Raw genomic sequence first — 18,189 nt, 5'->3', positions numbered from 1 at the left:
TGAGTCGTCCAATCGTATTCAACCATTCCATTTGAACAGTTTCTTTCAAGTAGAACTGGAACCGGATAGGTAACCTGTGAAAAGAAAAATATTTTTGTCATAATGATAATGATTACCCAGTGACATATAATTAAGTTACTGTACGTCGTACCGACCATAGACAATGTGTTATTTTGTACATGCATCAATTGACTATTTAATGGTGGAGTGTCTACTCCCAGTAGTGGCGCCAGGGACCCGTCAGAGAGGATTGATCAGGATTGTTTGTCATCAAAGATGTATTGTCCCCCTGAAAAAATAATTCTTAACAAACTTTTTGTTGAATATGCCATTTTAATTTCACCTAATAGTTATCCACTTTGACCAAAATTTGGATCGAAAAAAAAAAATTTACTTGAAAAAACTGTAATTTAAAGCAAAAAAATGGTAAAATTGGCTGCCAGCCAATAGGTTTTGGTTAAATGCAACCATTTATTTTGTCATTATTTTTATAAGTGAAATTTTTTTCTACGGAAGTGATTAACTTTATTAAAACTACAAAATAACATATTCAAAGTCTGATTTAATTTATCTTCATTTTTCATCTTTTTGGGGAAAATACATCTTTAAAAACTTATGCAAATTACCCTAGTGATAATTTTTTAAAACGCGCATCAAGGATGAATACTTACTGGGTGGCAAATATGATTATGATCTAAAACTTCATGTGAATATTGATCCACCGGCTTCATACACGCTGATCCGCATTCACATTGTATTCGTGTCATAGAAACCGGTATTCGACGTGGATTCACATCAACGAATTCACGGTGAGGACAGAGGTGTTTTTCACTAGATTGTGATACATTTGATGATGGTGAGGTTTGGTGCTTTTGTTGTGTTCCGTTACCATCCTTAAATGAAGAAATTGTCAGACGACTGTGGGCACTCCAGTTGTTTTTCGAGTATGCGGTAGCGTGATCATGACACACCAATTCCACGTAAGGTATAGAGCATATAAGGGCCAATAAATATAATGTTTTCTACGATAAAAAGAAAATAATTTTACAGTAAATCAAAATACGGGTATTATTGAAATAAAAACCAAAGAAATATTTTTTTTAGATTATTACCGGTAATTAATATAATCAAAACCAAATTGAATGTCTGTAACTTAAAGATGTATTGTCCCCCTGAAAAAATAATTCTCTAATTCAACAATTTTTTGTTGAACATTCCATTTTAATGTCACATAATAGTTTTCCACTTTGACCAAAATTTGGATCGCAAAAAAAATGTAATTACCTAAAAAACTGTAATTTAAAGCAAGAAATAGTCAACTTGACTGTCAGCCGATGAGTTTTAGGTTGAATTTAACCATTTATTGTTTCATTTTATAAGTGAAAACATTTTTTGTCCGTTTTTTTTCTACGAAATTGATCAACTTTATTAAAACTACAAAATAATCTATTCAAAGTCTGATGTTATTAATCTTCCTTTTTCAAGTTTTTGGGGGACATTACATCTTTAAACCGCTTTAAAAACCATGTGTATAGTAACAAAAAATTTACAACAAAAGTCGAAAATTAAAATGTGCTGTGCGTATCAAGTTAATTATATGAATATGTCATGATACTTTAATTAATATAAGAATTTGTTAAAACTTACCTTCAAAATGTTCATTGCTGTGTTGTGATCAATAAACGGCAACTTTCAAATTATATCAAATTAATAAAAGTGGTGGTTCACGCCACAAAACTGTGTTATTATAAATTACTGTGTGAGCCTAACCATTGAATGATATCAAGTAGAACAAATGTGATATTTATACCTTTTGGAATAACAACCCATATTGTAATCAATATTGTTGTATCTATTAATATCATTACGTAAAACTGGCAATATTACTCTTTTGCTGGAAATTTCTCTAAATATTTTCTGCATTGTATCAGTAATTATGACAATTAGTCAGCTGATTGTATTTGAACGCGATCACTTTAATTAGACACTATTTTGCATAAAATGATATCTGCATATTGAATTTGTATTGTTGTGGTATTAAAGGTGTAATTTTTATACAAGAACTTCCCCGTCGTTTTAGATTATTCAATTGAATATTAAACAAGGAAATGTGTTTACGATAATCCTGCCATTTTGTACCATAGTATTGTTTTTTAATCGTTTAAGTCAAAGAAAAAGCCGCTCTGTGTAAAACTATGAACGTGATATTGAATGCATTTTCCAGGTAAATCCGTAGCCAAGCGCCAAAAGGCTGACCTATGAGCAAAATTCTTATTAATATCTATAAACTCACTTGTTCCCCATATGATTGAAGCGGTATTGCGTAACGTGTTATGTTTTGCATCATTACAATTTAATTTATAATTTAATTTAGTCGATGTTATAAAATTAAGTTTTTGATTTAACGGCTTTGAAACACCGGTTCTCGTCAGACCACCGAAGTTAAGCAACGTTGGGCCTTGTTAGTACTTAGATGGGAGACCATCCGTGAATATCGGGTGCTGATATGGAGCTGGGTCCCGTCAGACATTTGAAATCAGCATTCATTGCTGACTCATATGGCAACCCCTGTATCTAGTATCTGCCTCAGACATATTGGGTCATGCCTTTCCTATGGTCAAGGTGGGTACTGGACGAGAGAAGCCCTTGATCAATGTTAGGACCAATCAAGGTACTTTACCTAGGTACAGTCCTGTTAGTGGCGGTAATTATCGCTGTTGGTTTCGATTGAATGAAATAAAAATAAATTAATATTTCTTATTAATACATTTATTTCCAGCCCCTAACACGCATTTTGCAGCCGGAAATATATTACTATCCAAAATTATACTACATAAAACTATAATAACTATCAGTAATCTTTAAGAAAGAAATTATTTACGAAACTAAATTTTAGAATAAGGCCTTAAATAATAACTGAGAGATTTCTTATAAATAGATTTTGTTATCAATACATTGTTTGAGATTGTTTTGAGAAATTATTTGTACAAATATTTAAATATAATAGAAATAAGAGGAAAAAAAACAATAATTATGATATTCATTAATATTATGAACATCATCTTATAGAGCCATAGTAACGAAAAATTTCCAGACCAGAGGAATTTTTTTTTTAAATGGCAACACTTTTTTAAATAAATTATTCTTTAATATTGCCATTTATTTTCCACTTTTTAAAATTCAATAATTATGCTATAATATTGCCTTTTATGCACATATATTGTGTTAACATCATCTTAAAAGTATTGCCATTCTAGGCCTATATTTATTTATTTATAGATATACGGTATTTATGAATAGAGTTCCTGATATTATAATAAGCATTGTATAAGTATGGATAGATTGATAGAGTTCGATCTACTGAAATGCATGGCATGTAAAATTTCCCTTTTTACGATTTTTTTTTTATACTAAAAATGCGGAACAATTAAATTATACCACACGCATGATACCGCAAAAAAGAAAAGGTGAGATTAAAGAAACCGAAAGTTTTTGTTCCCACTATTTCGTTTTATGTTGATTTCCAAAGAAAAATATAGGCTATATATTAAAAAAACAACTTTACGTTATTTTACTAATACTGTACTGTTGACTTGTTCGTCACATATTTGCTATAGTTCACCGTTATGGCCCTCGTGTTCTCTGGAGCTTGCCATTTCTTACTTTGTTTCCTATTTTGTGCGTATTTGGGAAAAACAAATCCCCAGATATTTCTTGTTTAACTTTTATATTGGACAATAATATCTATTCAGGATAGTTTACATACTATTTTAAAATGTTTAAATTTAAATTAATTTTTCTTGAATGTATGTTGTAAATGATAATACTGATAATAACTAATAATGATAAAACCCTTTCTGTTAAATGGTTTGTTCCCATTGTCGTTTGGGAAATTAAAAAAGGTCGTGTCAAGTTAAAGTTTGTCAAACACTGTTTTGAAGCGTCTTAACCTTAAAGAATCTAACAGCAAAGTAGGCCTACGTGTTTCCGCTATTGATTGGTTTTTTATTCCCTACTGCGATTATTCCTTAATTGATAGAAACAGATATAGGCCTATCATTTTTATATAATTTGGTAATTGATGGTGAAGTAATTAGCTAAAGGAAGTGCATAGATTGTACGACTGTGTCTACGTTGTAGTGACACGTATACGACGATGCATAGGCTTACTATTTACACTTTAATCAAGTTGATAATTTTGCCGTATATGACTGTCAACTCATCACCATCAGGTAGGTACTTTTAGACATACAATGGAGAAATATACTCCATTGACAGACTGATCATTTTGGCTAACTACATGCTAATGGTTTTCATTTTACCACTTTACATAAGTATAATACACTTTCAAATAAATTACCAGACATGCTCGTTCTTACATTAACCTTAATATAATTTGTAGCCTTTGACTCAGCTTCGATAAAGTAATCAGTGTAGGCATATTTGACTTGCAACGTACACGTTATCAATACAGTCTGAGTAATAATAGGGCAGAAATCAAATAAGATTCTTGTTATAAGCACAAGATAGTTGGATTTCATTTGTTAACCTCAGGTTAAACAAGAAATAAACAAAGGAGAGAAGAAACTAGATATCCATGTTTCCAACGAACATGAACCCAGTCAGATGAATATTGACTTTTAACCCTAAACTTTCAACACAATTGTTTCTATCGACCAAGTTTTATTTTATTGAAATCAGCCCAGGGTAAATAATATGTCCTAATTTTAAATTATTAGATACTATATATACTTACTATATAGGCCTACTACTTATATATACTAAAGATCCGAAATCCTTGAACATCCTATAGACACATTCTAAAAACCAAATACATGAATGTTTAGTGTATGCTGTAGCTAGAACACGGTGTACGAGTCCTTGACTAAAGCTCTGTTCACACTATAAAACATGTTTGACAAAAAAGTGTGATGTGCCCAAATATGGTAGTGATATGACCAAATATGGTAGTGATATGACATCATTCTTCTTCACATAATGTTTGATAGCTTAATAATAGATAGGCGAAATAAAGAAATAAACTCGGCCTGCCTGAGGATTATCAAGAATTAAGCCTATATACAGCAATCAATAATAAGTGGAAGGTATAGAATGAGAATCTATGTAGGCCTAACGATATCTGCGGTCGATTTTAAATATTATATTTTTCTTATTAGTGTGTGATACATTTGAATGTGATTCAGATAAATGTCTGCTGTTTATATCCGTGTGTGACGGTATACCCGACTGCCTTGACGGAACTGATGAGGGCTTACATTGCCGTAAGTATACACATATTGGCAAATCGAGCTACAGGTAACGTTATAATATTTCATGTATTTTAGCTAAATCTTGTCTGCCGCTATCCAGAAAACATGAAGTTTATTGTATGTCTTATTTCAGTAGGCCTAACGTATAAAGCCTAATATAAAAAAAATTAATTAAAATGATATAACACCTAAATAAATTCCTGTCATTTGATTGGACAATTGTGGGTCACATGGCGTGCAATGATGATGATGATTACTGCCTTTCCGCTGAAAAGTCTGCCGACATTTCCGCTTGGGCTGCTCCGTAAATCTATTTTATCAGTTTCTTCCAGTCTGATCTTTCATTGGCTAGTTCTTTAAGTTGTTTGGTGTCTTTCTTGGTTTTCAATTGTCCGGGATACAATTGCAATAGTACAATGAATTGAATAAAAAAATGTTCTTGTACAAACAAAATCTTTTCGCGTTCGTAAAATATTTTTCTTTTGACAGAGCCATGGCTATGGCTTTTGAAATACAACAGCATTTTGTACTTCCGCCGCGAAGATTGAATGTTATGACTGGTTTCGTGATGGAATTAAATTTTTGGAGAGATTATGTACTAATTTAGATCGAAATTAAAAAAAGCATTTGAATTAGATTTGATCGTTAGTAGGCCCGTTAGTATTATAAAGAACTGTAAGGTAACAGAACCCAGGCAGCCGCAATTGACTGTGGGTAAATGGCTGTAAGTTCAGTATCGTAGCATATTTAAACGAAACTATGAATACTAACATTCAGTTCGTGATATATTTTGATAGGTACAGCAACATTGGAATGTGTTGGGAAACATGAATATCTTTGCGATGATGGTCAGTGTATACTAAACACGTTACGATGTGACGGCTCAAGCGATTGTATAGACGGTAGTGACGAAAAATATTGCGACTTAGATTACGGTAAGTTATTGTGGCTTGGTGGTTATGATGCTTGGCTACCAATCCAGGGATCCTGGGTAAAGTCCTGACAGTGTCATAACAATTATTCTAAACTGCCCGGTGATATAATTATATATTTATATAATTATTTTTAAAGAAATGGGGGCGGGGGATGGGGATTTACACAATCTCATTTGTAAACATTTTAAAATATATACATTTTTAGGTGTAAGCTCATGTGGGTCGAGATATTCTCTCTTATTAGTAATGTATGTTTTGATTAAACTTTGAGCAGCAGGTTTATTGTAAGGTAGATATAACACCTGGTCCAGGTGAACAAATAAATGAAACTCTCTAATTAAAACAACGGCAATGCTCGACCTAAGCAATGCAAATCATGATAGATACAATATCCAATTATATAAGTTCCATGCTGCATTCAATTCAATGTACTTGAAAATGTTTCTAAGTAATAATTAACTTCTTAATTATAGAGGAACCATTCTGTAAAGAGTTTACATGTGACAACGGCCAAAGATGTCTTTCGTTGACGTATCTATGTGATGGCAATGTGCATTGTGCAGACGGTACCGATGAAAGTGGACGTCATTGTTGTAAGAAATAATGAGATACAATTGAGCATTGGCGGATCCAGAGGGGAAAAACCCCCCGCACGTCCCTATAAAGGGTCTTTCACACCTGTTCCAGCACGATTCCGGTCCGGCGAATCAAACATCAATGTTTCGTTTTCACAACGCTCCACTCAGCTATGCACCAATTGACGTTCGGTTGGAATTTTCCAGAACCTTGCCGGAACAGGAGTGAAAGGCCCTTTAATCTGGACCAAAAAAAAAATATATCCTACTATAAGGAAACAAATTTGGGAAAAAGCGTAAAAGGAAAGTACTGTCAATTTGATTAAAGCACATTGTTTCAGCGCCGTGCTAATTTTAGTCTTTAAACAACGTCAATATTTTAAACACGCGCTCTTTCACTATTATATTATTAACTAGGCCAACATAATAATTTTTAAGTCACTTTTTAAAATGTTTATCAGAGGGACTTCCCCCTGACGTTCGCATTGAATGCAAACAATGTTATCCCTAGTCGCGTGTTTACCAGTGTGAAAAGTAGACTATACGATCATTGCCTTGTTAACACGCTATGTGAGTGTCATTTTCCGGCCAGCTATTGTTGCCATTTATCATGAATTGTACGTGCGAGAGCACCATTTCCGATCATTAAAAAAAAATCACCTCGCCACAGTCCTGCTCAAAATGGGGGAAATGTCACCTTTTAATAAGCGAGTAGGCTTACCTCAATTTTCATATTTAAATATCAATTGTTAGTTTGTAATAACGTGAGAGGGCCATTTCCGACCATCTAGAGGTCATATTTTCAAAATCTGTGTGGATTGTTGCCAGAAAGTCCACAACAAGTTCCATTCACTGATACCCAACTAGTATTTAAAAAGGATGATTCTTTTTTTTTTATTTATTCAACTTCTCACTAATACATGTTGTGGACATTTGATACCATACAGTGTACCTATTGTCATTTTAATGACCGTTTAACTTAAAAACATTAATACGGTGCCAAGTTTAAGTTTAGAACCTTTTTACCCCAATTTTTTTGTTTGCTAGCGATTTTGGAACATATTCCATGTTGTTCCTAGGGGTCAAATTACCCTAAAACAGTTAAGATATTCTCTCCTAACTTAAATAAGCCTACATAAAAGTCTTACCCAGGTCCTGGACTAATTATAATTATTTTCTTCCGTTAAGCTATACCTTCGAACGATTGTTCCAACACTGATGAATTTCTGTGCAGGAACGGTCACTGCCTACCCGCTATGTTCAGATGTGACGGATCTTCAGATTGCGTTGATAACAGTGACGAGGAAGGGTGTCTGTCAAGTAAGACTTAAGTTTTCATAAAGTGAAGAACATTACAATTTGTTTTTTGGCGATTTCCGCTGAACGGCACGAAATCACAGAAAAACAGCTATTTTAGGGTGGTTTTCTATTGTACCTCTGTAACAATGATTATTTGACCGATGTTTATGGCTGTTTTGACATCTAATGCAAAATTAATTACCTACAATGTCAAGTTTGAAACATCGTTTGAAATTTTAAAGTAAGATGATCCCTATGTCAAAGTATAGGCACATTCTTAACATTTTCTGATCCGGTTACGAAAACTTTTGACATAGTTCTCCGATTGTGATAGCTGTAATACTCCTCCAACGTATTGTTTTATTCAAAGGTATTGCACCTAGCCTGCCTTGTTCTGGTATTGGTGAATTTCTATGTGAGAACGGCCATTGTATACCCACTATATTTAGATGTGATGGAACAACAGATTGTCTAGACAAAAGTGATGAGCAAGGATGTATAACTGGTATAAATATTCATTTTATAATATATGACAGCTTTTCTACATTACTTTAATATTTTACTCTAAATTTAGTTTTTGTTCTTCAAGGCAAGATGTTATTAATGTAAACAATATTTTGATTCATAAACTTGGAACACAATTTTAATTACTTTAAAACTTTATTTATAAATTTTGTTTAGATAATTGTATTTTATTGTATAAATCAATGTTTCAACAAATTTCTCATGATGTATGTTTGTTGAACGTTTTCCAGTACATAAACTTAGAGACAACTTGTGGGCTATAAATATCGTCACTGTAATACGTGTTTGTTTTCTTCTAATTTATTAAAGTATTTTATATTTCCAGAAAATACAGCGAACAGAACCGAGAAGCCGAAGGAAAAGCCAAATAATCAAGCGCCTCCAACAACAAAGATTGTTGTGCATACATATAAAGTTACTGCTAAAACAAAATTGATTGCAAAACTAACTACACCTAGTCCGACAGACTCCGTTACGAAAACATTGAATAATTATGACGTCATCAAAGGACTAGAAACATCCATGCCAGTGACAATAGAAAATCGGTATCCAGCCAATGGCGGGCATGTTAACCATGGTAACAGCAACGACATACCTACTACTTTTCGTTCTAATAATAAGAAAACATCTCATCATATGAGGAGTGTTTATGCGGGCACGGTTGTTGCATTAACTATTGCTACTGTTGCAGTTATCGCACTTGTGATGATTCGCAGAAAGTACGTCGTTGTTGTCATTGATCACTCACTTAAATCAAGTGATAATATAAATGTTCACACAATGAGTACCATTAAAAAATAAACAAATCTTCTAAAGATGATTTTGAATACATCTAAACAAGTGGGGGAACTTCCTGATTTCAAAATGATGACTATTCAATATAAACATGCATTATCTAGTCGTCGTATAGTTTATTTTGATGTTCACTCAGTATTTATATTTACTCAAATACAATATATTTTTCTGCAATTTTGACCATGGAATGGTTTTAGAGAAGCGCAAATATATTTGCCGTAATACGCTGCGGTACTTTTTGCGTAAATTGTTTTCAGAACACACACTTAAATCAAGGAAGAGTGAAATTATTGTATTTTTTTCAATTTTTTTTATTTAAGAAGCATAGTAATAGTAGTAGTGTACTTTATGTAAAGGTTACGGAATGGTATTTTGGGACTGGAAAAATAATTTTACCGTATAATAATTCACTTTTTCCTGCTATTGATCGTAAGTATAACGACGTAGGTCATGCTAATACAAAAGTGCATTACCTGTGGAACATTAATCTCTATCTTTTTCATTTTAAATTTTAATTACACCATTTTGTTTTAAAAACGATGGCAAAATGTAATTAACATTTTTAAGCCATATGCCTAATAAATAAATCTTTTATTTCTTCTCATGTATGCTTCCTCTTGTGGATTGAAAAATGTGAATCGGACAGAAAAATCGAATATTCAAAAAGATCATTAAAGATGTATTGTCCCTTTGACTAATTCCCCAAAAAAAATTTTTTTTTTTTCATTTCGAAAAAAAGTGGGTAATTTTGAAGTATCATAATAGTTATTAACTTTCACCAAAAATTAGTCGAAAAAAAAAATTATTTAACCGAAATACAGATGTTTTTTTGTTCAAAAAATAACTTTGACTTCCGGTCAAGTTTTCAATCATAACATATCTCATAATGCAATGCGCTTGTTTGGCTACTCTGTATGCATAATCATAAAACTTCCTCGCGATCTGTGTGAAAACACCTTCTCAACCGTGACGAGTTTTAAACAATCCTAATTAGCATCATGCATAATGCATACTCATGGTTTGAAATCTTTGTTTACTTTCGCTTGCGACGATTTCCCAGATGAAATGTAATCAAATTAATTTACCTGTTAATTACGTAAACTTGTTGTTTTTGGCTCGAATTTTCGACTTAAAGTGAATAACTTTAATATTACTTTGATATGGCCAATTTAAATTTAGAATATTTTTTTTTCAATTTTTTGTGTTTCAAGAGACAATACATCTTTAACTATTGTCGAGGTAATGTTAGATGTTTGGTTAAACTGCCGATGTATGCACACATACTCTAAATAGTTATAAAGTGGTATTTGTAACTGAAAAACTATTGTAGAACCCGTAAGAAAACAACTTTGGAACCCAAACAAGTTCCTCTTAATAATATGGCGTCCCCTGAATAGGGTTTCCCATTAAAACATTACATTTAACCTTGTTCGTTTTTACAGGAAAGTGTCCAATTGATAAGAATTCCACATTAATACAAGCATTCACTCCCTGCAATATCAATAGGACTTGTTCATATTGCTGAAAAACAGCTTATATCCAAAACAACACTTTTACACCAATAACGTTTTAGCAATGTATTGCCTTGGCTGTGCTAGTTCTTTAAGTTTAGGAAACAGTGTTTTAATAGTTCAAATATATTGGTAATGAAAGGCTCCCAGTTTTAGTCCAAAGTGTTTCTCTGTATAATAATAAATCTTATATAATGTTTTATATATCATAAGTTACTGTCTATAATAAAAGAAAGAAGAACAGTTAGTGATGCCACTTTTTTTTTATTATTGCTGCTACTAATCTTCTAAAAAAAATGTTTAACATTCTATTTAAATATTTTTAGTATAATTAACAGTTATTATTCTTCGGTATATTGTCATCTTGATTTTTTAATTGTTGCATATTTATTCTAAATTGAAATAGTGTTTATTGGAGGAATGGTAATTTGCAAAAATAACATTTCTTTTATTTCAATAATAAAGCTCTACTCTACAATCATGCTTGTTACAAACGTTCGTTTCTCGTTTTCAGACGTTAACAAAGTCTGTTAAAAGACGCTGTTCTTTCCGGTCTAATTCCATAACCTGTACCACAAAGCGCAAGCCTGAAAATAACAATAAATTATGTTTATTATAATTTTAAACAAAATAAAAAAGTGATTTTAGGAAGAATCCGAAATTGCAAATGTACGGTTGACCTATGCCGTAGGCCTACATTGTAAAATTACAATCAATGTATTTAACCAAAATTGTGCGTAAATCATAATAGGCCTACAGTATAAACAAATTGTTCTCTTATGATACGTTCACACTGACACCTCGTGGCTATGTTACGTTTTTTGATCATACACGTACGTTTTATACGGAATTCGTTACTATGAACGGTTTAACGATTTTTATCCGGAATTCCGGCTTAAGTCTGGCCTGTCTGGTTAGATGCATGTGACCAATACAATGTTTTTAAATGCAATGTCAATGAAACATGAACATTGGCAATGTGAAAATGTACATACCTTTTCCCAACTGTTGGATAGTCGAGGATCTCTATCTTTTCTATGTATAGTCTTGGGTTTGACCAGAAGTTTTCCTCATCCCAAAACAACTTAACTCCTTCAATTTTGCCAATACCATTAGGAATCACTGTAAAATAAGTGTACGTTTCTCCATTCTCGAACTCCTGATTTCTGAAACCACAAAATATCAGTCATATAATTATGTAACATGGAAAACCCCGAAATGTTCATTCGTTTAAGGAATGATCGTTAATTAATTTTCAATATGTCTAATACATAATTGCTTACTTATCATTGCATGCCCTTCCCAAACACATCCTGTAAAATGTGTTTTTGTGTGAACCATACCAGCCAGCAATGTGTAATTCACCGTCATCATCATCATTATACCGGCCACCATTCGAATACCTATCCGCCATTGTAATTTCAATGGTTATCTCCGTAGCTAAAAGAGTAGAAATAGTATGCTTATATAATAGGCTTACTTTGTTATTGTTGCGAAGAACAGAAAGAATTACGGTATTATATTGTAATTAACTTATCTCCAAAACATAAAGAATAAAGGTAATTAAAATCCCCAAAAATGGTCAAAAAAAAAAGAAATAGAAAATGTCTTCCGGTTGACTATTTTTCTCTCTTTTATCAGGTAAAAATAAGTATACCTTTAATGGTCTTTAAATGGACTAGGGAGATAAATCAAGGAGCAACCAAAGCACGGAATTAAGTCATATTTTGTTTAGCAGTTATTTTAATATTTCGTTGTTTCACTGTTTGTTTCTATTTCAAAGGGAGGAGAAGGTATTGATTGATTGATTACTTTGAAAGTTTTTGTTGTTTTATTTTATGGTTTTATGGTTTTTATGGTTTTAAATTCATATAGCGCAAAATACAAATAGTCTCTATGCGCTGTTTAGCACAAGTGTGAAAATGAAAAAATGTTGATGTAAAATAAACCACGAAATAGCCTAAAAACCGAATAAATTGACCAAGACAACAGAAAAAGTCCGAAAACCGGAATCTCACATCACCACACTGTTTCACTAACTTGTCAAGACAAGCCAACTATCTATTCACAAGTGTCATAGTGATGTGAGCATCTGACTATCCTGCCTAACAAACAATAAAATGAATAAAATGATATGAGAAAAATAATGAATTCATACAGAACGAAACAAGTGAGTCTTCAAGTGAGCTTTGAAGAACGGAGGGAGACTCAGACTCACGAATCACCAAAGGCAAAGATTTCCACAATTTTTGGAGCAGCGACCACGAAAGATCGCTCCCCATATGACTTCAATCTAAACCGTGGATAGTCGAGAGTGGTTAAGCCAGACGTAGACCGGAGGGAACGACTACAGGTCGCCGAGCGAAACTTGATTAACTCTGAAATATACGCTGGGACAAATGATGAATGGATTTGAAAACAAATATAAGAACTTTGAAAACAATACGCTTTTCAACAGGGAGCCAATGGAGACGACGGAGAACCGGAGTGATATGTTGAAATGTAGGTGTCCGAGTGACGAGACGGGTGGCACTATTCATTAGTAGTTGAAGTCTTCTAATAGATGTTTGAGGCAATCCATAAAGAACTCCATTACAATTGTCCAATCTGGATGTTACTAGGGCATGCACTAGCTTTAATGTATAGCATCCTCGTTTAAGAAACGTCTAACGTCTATATTAGGCTAACAGTCTATCAGTTGTTATTCCAAACAGATTCAACACATGCTCTTATTAATTCACTTTGAAACAATGTTATTTCAGGAAAAATTATTAATCATTCATCGTTTTTTTTTTTTTTATTCTTCTTTTGTTGTTTATTTTTTAGTTGTTTGTTTTTGTTCTTACCAGATTACAATATTTCATACAGTACCTACCTGCGTAGGGATACTCAGCAGCAGTTCGCAAGTAAAATTTCTGAGGTTGATTACTTCTCCTGTATTCATCTGCGTGAAACCCCATTCGAGGACAACCATTTGTTCCACAGGTTCTTGAACATCTGCCGTCCATGTATGCCGCGTAGCTACTGCAGCTATACGCGGTAAAGTTTTGTTCAGCGTCAATCGATGCGGTAAAGTACTCAGCTGCTCGTTTGTGATCACATTTGTAAGATTCATCGGCGGCTAAATAATATAACAATTATTAATAAGCCAAACAACATATTATGATCAATTTTTTTTTCAGTTATATGTGATGTCAATGTCATGTCAAAATAAGTTTGTGATACTTTCTGATGTGAATAATACCTAAAAAACGAAATAAAGAAAACGTTAAACGCTATACCAATGTATGAAAGATGATCAACATTACATAGGCTTTATAATTATAAAAACAAGAGGAACAAATAATAATAGCAATAATAATAAGTTTGATATATGACACTATAACAAACTCCTGAAGATGAACAAATTATTTTGTTTTAGGCCTATGATATCATAAATAATTATAATGCAACAATAAACACATCGTGTTACCATCAAACCATCCGTCGCCTAATACAGTCTTTAAATTATAACGTGGACAACCGGTTTGATCTTCGCCGTTGTTAACGTAAAAATCCAGATGTCCAACGGATTTCTCAAGACCTGAAACAATTAAAGAAAATAATTGTGAATGGTCACTTTATTCCAGTTATATTTTTACTCCTCCAGATTCAGGTTTTACAATAAGGTTTTTACCTAACAGTGTTTTTTCGGTGTGAATGATATCCACAAACATGGCATCTGTACGATATAGGCCTAGTCTTGCATATGATCGCAGTTTCTCGTAGTTTCTCCCGGCAGGATCCAATCCTGTTAATAGTAAATAAATACTGTATTCAATTACAAAATATGTCGATGCCTATTATTAAGTATTCTATATTATAACACGCCTGTATATATTTGCCATTTTATTGATTGATTTCGTATCATTTGCTTGGCGTAAATATAACTCCATACTTACATGATTTTTAGTTCCAATTATGACACATTTATGAGAAACTAATTAATATAGTTAATAGTGAAGCAATTAAATTGATTTTTTTTCGTAGACTAACGCCGACCTAATTCTATCTCAATGGACACATTTTTTTTTCTAGTTTAAACCTATTTTTACCAGTGATTCTTCCAATTTCACCGTCTAAAATCTTTCCGGCATAGCCTGCGCAGTGTGCTCCTAAGCTGAAACCAATCAGGTGTACGTCTCTCAAAGACAACCCGCTTGCACTCTATAAATAATAAATAGTTAGTTTTAAGTTTTAAGCTGAGATAATAATAATAATAATAATAATAATAATATTTATTTCCACAAATAATAAAGCAAAATACAGAGTAGCATAATACTGTAAATATACAACTGATAATGAACATAAATAATATAATGCAAGAAAAGAAGTTGGAAGTGGAAAAGGGACGCCACAGCAAGCAAGCTTTAAGTTGGGCGCCCCTCTAAATAGTAAAACAACTTAAACTTTTACATTTTAAAATATTGATATTAATTATTATAAAAACAAGAATTGATAATTCAGTTAATTGATTACAAATAATACAATTTTCACATAAACACCTATTTACATTGTTCCGGTGTATTCAATAATATATAAACTTTTAATTTTCCTTTTGAAATTATACAAGTTATTACTCATTCTAATTTTGTTACTAATATTGTTCCATATTCTTGGCCCTTCATAAGATATTCCCCTTTGTCCCATGTTTGTGTTCTTTTTGATGATATACAAATTATTTTTGTTTCTCGTATCATGTACATGAATAGAGTCATATGTTTGAAAAAAAGAATGAAAATTTATTGTATTTAAACATAAAAAGTGAAATAGATTTTGTATAGAGGTCATAAACGGTAAGGGAATTAGTTTTAATAAATAGTGGTAGAGATGGATGGTAGTAGTTTGTTTTACATATAATTCTTAAAGCCCTTTTTTGAAGTACATGGATACGATCACGATCAGTGCCCCAGACTGTTATGATATATGATATATGATATATTTGATAAGATCAGTGAGTTGTATATAGTTATAAGACTTTATAGGGAAGGATATAGGTCTGTTACATCAAGATTGCACAGATCAATAGGCGGGACTCCAACATTGTTTTATGTTAATTAAATAATACGACGGATTCGTTGACTTTGTGAACAGATTTAGACAAAGTCTTATGCCCAACAATTACCGTTGCAGAAAAGGCACCCTCTATCCGTGAGTTATGCAATACATAAATAATCTTGTTTAATAATAAAATAAATAAATAGATACTGTATTACAAGAACAAGGTAGGAGTGAAACCTGTGTCTAATTAATTTAAATTTATTGGAAGCTCATTCCACTCTTATAGCTCCTTGAAACGAAATAGCCATACGATGTATAACTCTCCCAGTGTCAGTCTTCTTATCTTGTAAATACAATTGTGATTAATTTTCTATTAATGTATAGCCATATTGTAATGATTGGAAACTCTGATAATACGAAAAACAGTTCAGTGGCAACTGAAACATTAAGAGTGCAATATTTTTCGTGTGCATTAAACTGTGATTTGTTGGATTTCAAGACGAAGACATAGGCCTAACTATAATCTATTATATACTCCGTGGTCACTGAAATTTATCATTTTTTTGTTCGCAATGGTTCATTTAATTAAGTAAAAAAATACTAAATTCTTGGTTTCTTTCATAAGCCTACATGCAATGCATTACCTTTAGTTTCTTGATCAAATAAGCAATCTCGGCACCAACAAGACGTACGTTATCCACAGCATCATCATAATCGAGTAATACGTTTCCTTCTGCTCCTTCTTCCCAATCCACGAGTATAACGTTATAATCACCTTCAACGAGCAGCGATCGGGACATGTCCGAAACATATCTCTCTTCGCTGCTTTCTTGAAATCCATGAATTATAAACTTGGTGAGGTTTGCTGGATTGAAATTCGAGTTGCTAATAGATGCTGTATCGTATGCTGATAGAGATTCGTCTTTGTTATTTCGTCGAGTATTTAACACAAATTTAGTCTTAAATCCTATTATAGTAATATAGGAATATGGAATGAAGTTACAATTATTATATTAATATATTATGTATTATTATGAATATATTATTTATATTAAGTAAAGATGTTTTAGTCTCAACGATAATAGATAATGTATTACGCTTCCTTAATTCTTTTATTCCATATTTACTATGACTTTTTGGTCAGTTAATTAATTGTTCATCAGAGTTATTTTGTTTCTCTGTTGTATATTTTAAATGTTATTGTCTTTTTCTATGTTACTAAACTTAAATTAAATTTGCGCAATTGTTACCGTATGTTAACATGAATTTCCTTTTGAACAAATAAAATGAACTATGAACTATAAAAACATAGATTCTCTCCATGTTGAATACCACCCTGAGATGAAAGCACCTCTTATTGTATTTAGTCACAGTAGAGTTTATTTTGTTAATGTATACGTAATTATAGAATATAACAAATAAAAGTTCCCCAGCTATTTACCATTCAAAGAACAAATCATTACGATTTTACTCGGTGAGAATGTGTTTATTCTTTCTCCCAAATGTTCTAATCTTTATCGCTTTCATCCTACAGTTATTTAACTATTTATTTTATTTAGAAATAAGTCAAGGAAATAATAAATTGTGTACTAGAGTTGCTTATCAGTAATTAAACAAATACTGAAATAAAAAATAGCTTGAAGTGAAGTTTGCAAGAGTTAACAAAATTGCCTATGTATAGGTGTATACCTCAAGCTATAGAGTCGTGTGAAATAAACCAATGCCCTTACCTTCAACATCATTCAGTTTACTTAGCAAAAGCAAGAAGCAACATACTAAACCAAATGTTTTCGCCATGACGGCAGAATGTGATGGAATACAAAAAACAGGCGTATTTAACTGGCAGCAGTTATCTTTCAAACAATCAACTAGTTTTACTTTCGTCAATTGTTTGGCGTTTGTTGCTTTCTCTCCTCAGATTAAGTAAATAATGAGTGGATTTATTTATACGTATACTCTTCAAATATTATACAGTTCGGGAATAAGGAAATGGAAACATATATTGTGTAGTTTTGTATGGTAACATAAAATCAACTCTGTATGGCCTAATTTAGAGTTTCCTATAAACAATAAAAACAAAACAAGACGGTGTGCGCGGAAACATTGAGTAGTATTTATTTCCCCTTGTTACACAAAAACATTTATTTTATCCTGTTTGGATTTCGTTAGTTTTCAAATAATATGTGAATTGGTTGTATATACATCTTAATTTGTTATAAATGTACACTACTCGCATAAA

At 32.2% G+C, this 18,189-nt stretch overlaps 2 protein-coding genes across 2 annotated transcripts; one reads left to right on the top strand and one right to left on the bottom strand.

Moving 5' to 3' along the window:
• The first annotated feature begins 4,003 nt into the window (after nucleotides 1-4,003).
• LOC140051326 (uncharacterized) lies at nucleotides 4,004-11,147 on the top strand. Its single transcript, XM_072096507.1, has 7 exons — nucleotides 4,004-4,232; nucleotides 5,178-5,282; nucleotides 6,068-6,205; nucleotides 6,679-6,798; nucleotides 7,969-8,100; nucleotides 8,450-8,584; nucleotides 8,930-11,147. The coding sequence occupies exons 1-7, from the start codon at nucleotides 4,157-4,159 to the stop codon at nucleotides 9,403-9,405; spliced, it is 1,182 nt and encodes a 393-aa protein (XP_071952608.1). The 5' UTR covers nucleotides 4,004-4,156; the 3' UTR covers nucleotides 9,406-11,147.
• Nucleotides 11,148-11,262: 115 nt separating this feature from the next.
• LOC140051931 (pancreatic lipase-related protein 2-like) lies at nucleotides 11,263-17,747 on the bottom strand. The gene is made up of 9 exons (XM_072097278.1): nucleotides 17,681-17,747; nucleotides 16,595-16,917; nucleotides 15,005-15,116; nucleotides 14,587-14,700; nucleotides 14,383-14,493; nucleotides 13,786-14,031; nucleotides 12,194-12,350; nucleotides 11,906-12,076; nucleotides 11,263-11,497 (listed from the first exon to the last, which is right to left on the bottom strand). The coding sequence occupies exons 1-9, from the start codon at nucleotides 17,745-17,747 to the stop codon at nucleotides 11,428-11,430; spliced, it is 1,371 nt and encodes a 456-aa protein (XP_071953379.1). The 3' UTR covers nucleotides 11,263-11,427.
• Between the last annotated feature and the right edge of the window lie 442 nt (nucleotides 17,748-18,189).

This window comes from Antedon mediterranea, chromosome 6 (assembly GCF_964355755.1).
Source record: "Antedon mediterranea chromosome 6, ecAntMedi1.1, whole genome shotgun sequence".
NCBI classification, from domain to species: Eukaryota; Metazoa; Echinodermata; class Crinoidea; order Comatulida; family Antedonidae; genus Antedon; species Antedon mediterranea.
The sequence above is the reverse complement of the archived record's forward strand: the minus strand, read 5'-3'. Positions and strand labels throughout refer to the sequence as shown.